The following is a 2,526-nucleotide window of genomic DNA, read 5'->3' as shown; positions in this document are numbered from 1 at the left end:
CTTTTCCATCTTACAATATTTGGTTGCTGAAATAGTCTTAAAAATGTAAATCCTAATGGCTACTAAGTCAAAGCCATGATAATCTATTGGTTCTTATAGCAAAAATAATAATAGGCAAAGTGTAGCTATTGGAGATTAGAGGAGTTCTTCATTTATTAAAATAAATTCAATCTCTTTAATATATCAAAGGCCTCTAATGATTCAAAAATCAATCACGGCAATAAAATTACAAAACTACGACATAAAGGACAAAAAAGGAAACGCGTGATCTCTAAATCTGACCTCGTTAGTCTCAGAGCAGCAGCAGCAGCAGCGGCGGCACCACCGCGGTGAAGAAGAAATATCGGCGCAAGTTAGCGGCGGTTTTGAATCCTCTGTTGTCCTTCGTCTCAGGAATCATTAACGGAGGCGTTTGAGCCGAATCGGAATCCGGCGGCGTCGCGTACGGAGGCGGAGGTGGCTGATTCAGGCTTGGCGGCAAGCCAAGACCGGTATTGACCTGGATCTCGAAGGCCATACCTCGTTGGCACTGAACTCCATCATCCGCGTCGGAGAAGAAGTAGTTCGAGCCGCTGATGATCAGCGCCACGGGAATGATCAATGGCTTGTTGAAGTCGGAATCACCGCCGTTGTATTGGAACGTGTCGTTGTCCGAGGCGTCGTCGATGGAGCAGCTCTTGAATGTCGTCAAGTTGGAGGTCTGGATCACGGTCTGATTTGTATTCGTTCTGAAAACTGAAATTAACAAATTAAAAAAATGGCGATGAACTTCTGTGAGTTAATTGATTGATGAGATAGAACAACAACTGTAATCAGATTTTCGATTTCAGATTGCACAATAGAAACCTAGATGATTTCGAGCGCAAATCTCAAACAATAAAAAGAAGTTAGCAGAAATTCCATTGGCTAGATGATCAAATCAACCAAAAACTCATTGTCAATTTCCTGGATCGTGAAATAACAATGTTCGATTCCTAAGAAATTCATGAATCGAGATGCCGATCATAACTCAACACTTGCGCAAATTTCTTCTGATAGCTATCTATAAATCCTAACTTCTCTGCAATTTCTCAAGAAACAAACAACAACGAAGCGGAGGTTTCAGAGAGAAATAATCAATCAATAACGAGCAGAATCGAAAGGAGGAGAAGACATTGAGCTTACTGAGGAAGTCTCCGAGATTGAAAGTCTGAGACGCCGCCCAGGAGGAGTAATTAGTAGCGGAAATGTTCTTGGTGGCGTTGAAGAACCAACCTGCAGGGCCGCCGACCGTGTGATTAGTGTAAGCCATAGGAGGAGTTTGAGACACCACCGCCGAGATCAGAAAAGCGACGACCGCCGCGAACACTGCCGTCTCCGTCGCCATTGATTTCGGACTGTCAGAAGGCGAGAAATGGTATAGCTGTGATGAGAAAGTTCTCCGACTTGGAGTGCTTTTTATTTGACTCGAAAACAAATTGGTTTGAATCTCATTTTCCTTTGGTCAACTCTAAACTCTGTTTTATTTTTTAATTATAAATTATTATTACATTTTTATATTTAATAATTTTCATAAATAATTCTTATATGCTTGTAAAATTCCTGTTTATAATTTTTTTAAAATAACTAATAAAATCACTGGGTTTTTATTTGAAAAATGTGCCGTGAATTACCAATAGTTCTGATGTAAGGAGAAGAGCTTGTTAAAAAATTTAGTGGCGTACCTTTGGTTGTAGAAGTGTCGGGACGATTGACAAGAACTATGAGGAATTGTAATCGATTTTGAAAAATGTTCCAATTTTTCACGAGACTTTTGCTTCTATAAGGAAGCACTAGTTCAAATGTGGATAGTGTAACGAGGGAGGATATTGGAGCGAGGAACTTTGATATTGTCTCGGACCTTGTAACGAAAGGAAAATCTCAGGGTAAATAAGCTATTTTGATTATTCAAAGAATAAGATCACCAACTTCATCTACTCGCGCGTTTTAATTGTTCAGGGGATCGAAAATCATTCAAAATCGAATCATCTAGCCTACGACTTAGCTTGCAATAGGATAGTTTGACCTATGACTCTAATCGAACCCGAAAACATGGTAAAAAAATCAAAACCCTAATCATTTAAAATGTAAGTCATCTAACCAGTGATCATGATGGTACAATTAATTCATTCAATAACGAGTAATTGCCAGGTCATTCTAGGTTCATAGAATTTTACAACAACATTTTACTGATGCGGGTAAAATCATAGAATCACCTGGACTAATCCAAAGTAAAAATTTCTTACCTTAGTTCATTTAGCAATGAACAACATACCCCGCTCTAATTGGCTAAAGAAATGGGTGGTTGGTTGTGCAGCCACAAGCAACCACTCATCCAACTGCCCTCAACAGCCCAGCACTTCTTCCCTCAAAACTTTCCCAAATTTCCAATTTTGCCCTTAAGTTAATTCTCACCTTAACTTATTATTATTATTATTTATAGGATGGAATTTGGTTTATAATTTAACCATAGTTTGATCATTTTCCCTTTTTTTTAAATGTAAAAAT

The 2,526-nt window shown here is 38.7% G+C and overlaps 1 protein-coding gene across 1 annotated transcript; it reads right to left on the bottom strand.

Moving 5' to 3' along the window:
* Window positions 1-275: 275 nt before the first annotated feature.
* On the bottom strand, window positions 276-1,479 carry LOC111464266 (cucumber peeling cupredoxin-like). The gene is made up of 2 exons (XM_023108390.1): window positions 1,165-1,479; window positions 276-735 (listed from the first exon to the last, which is right to left on the bottom strand). The coding sequence occupies exons 1-2, from the start codon at window positions 1,364-1,366 to the stop codon at window positions 293-295; spliced, it is 645 nt and encodes a 214-aa protein (XP_022964158.1). The 5' UTR covers window positions 1,367-1,479; the 3' UTR covers window positions 276-292.
* Window positions 1,480-2,526: the final 1,047 nt, after the last annotated feature.

This window comes from Cucurbita moschata, unplaced genomic scaffold (assembly GCF_002738365.1).
Source record: "Cucurbita moschata cultivar Rifu unplaced genomic scaffold, Cmos_1.0 Cmo_Scf00030, whole genome shotgun sequence".
Classification (NCBI taxonomy): domain Eukaryota; kingdom Viridiplantae; phylum Streptophyta; class Magnoliopsida; order Cucurbitales; family Cucurbitaceae; genus Cucurbita; species Cucurbita moschata.
The sequence above is the reverse complement of the archived record's forward strand: the minus strand, read 5'-3'. Positions and strand labels throughout refer to the sequence as shown.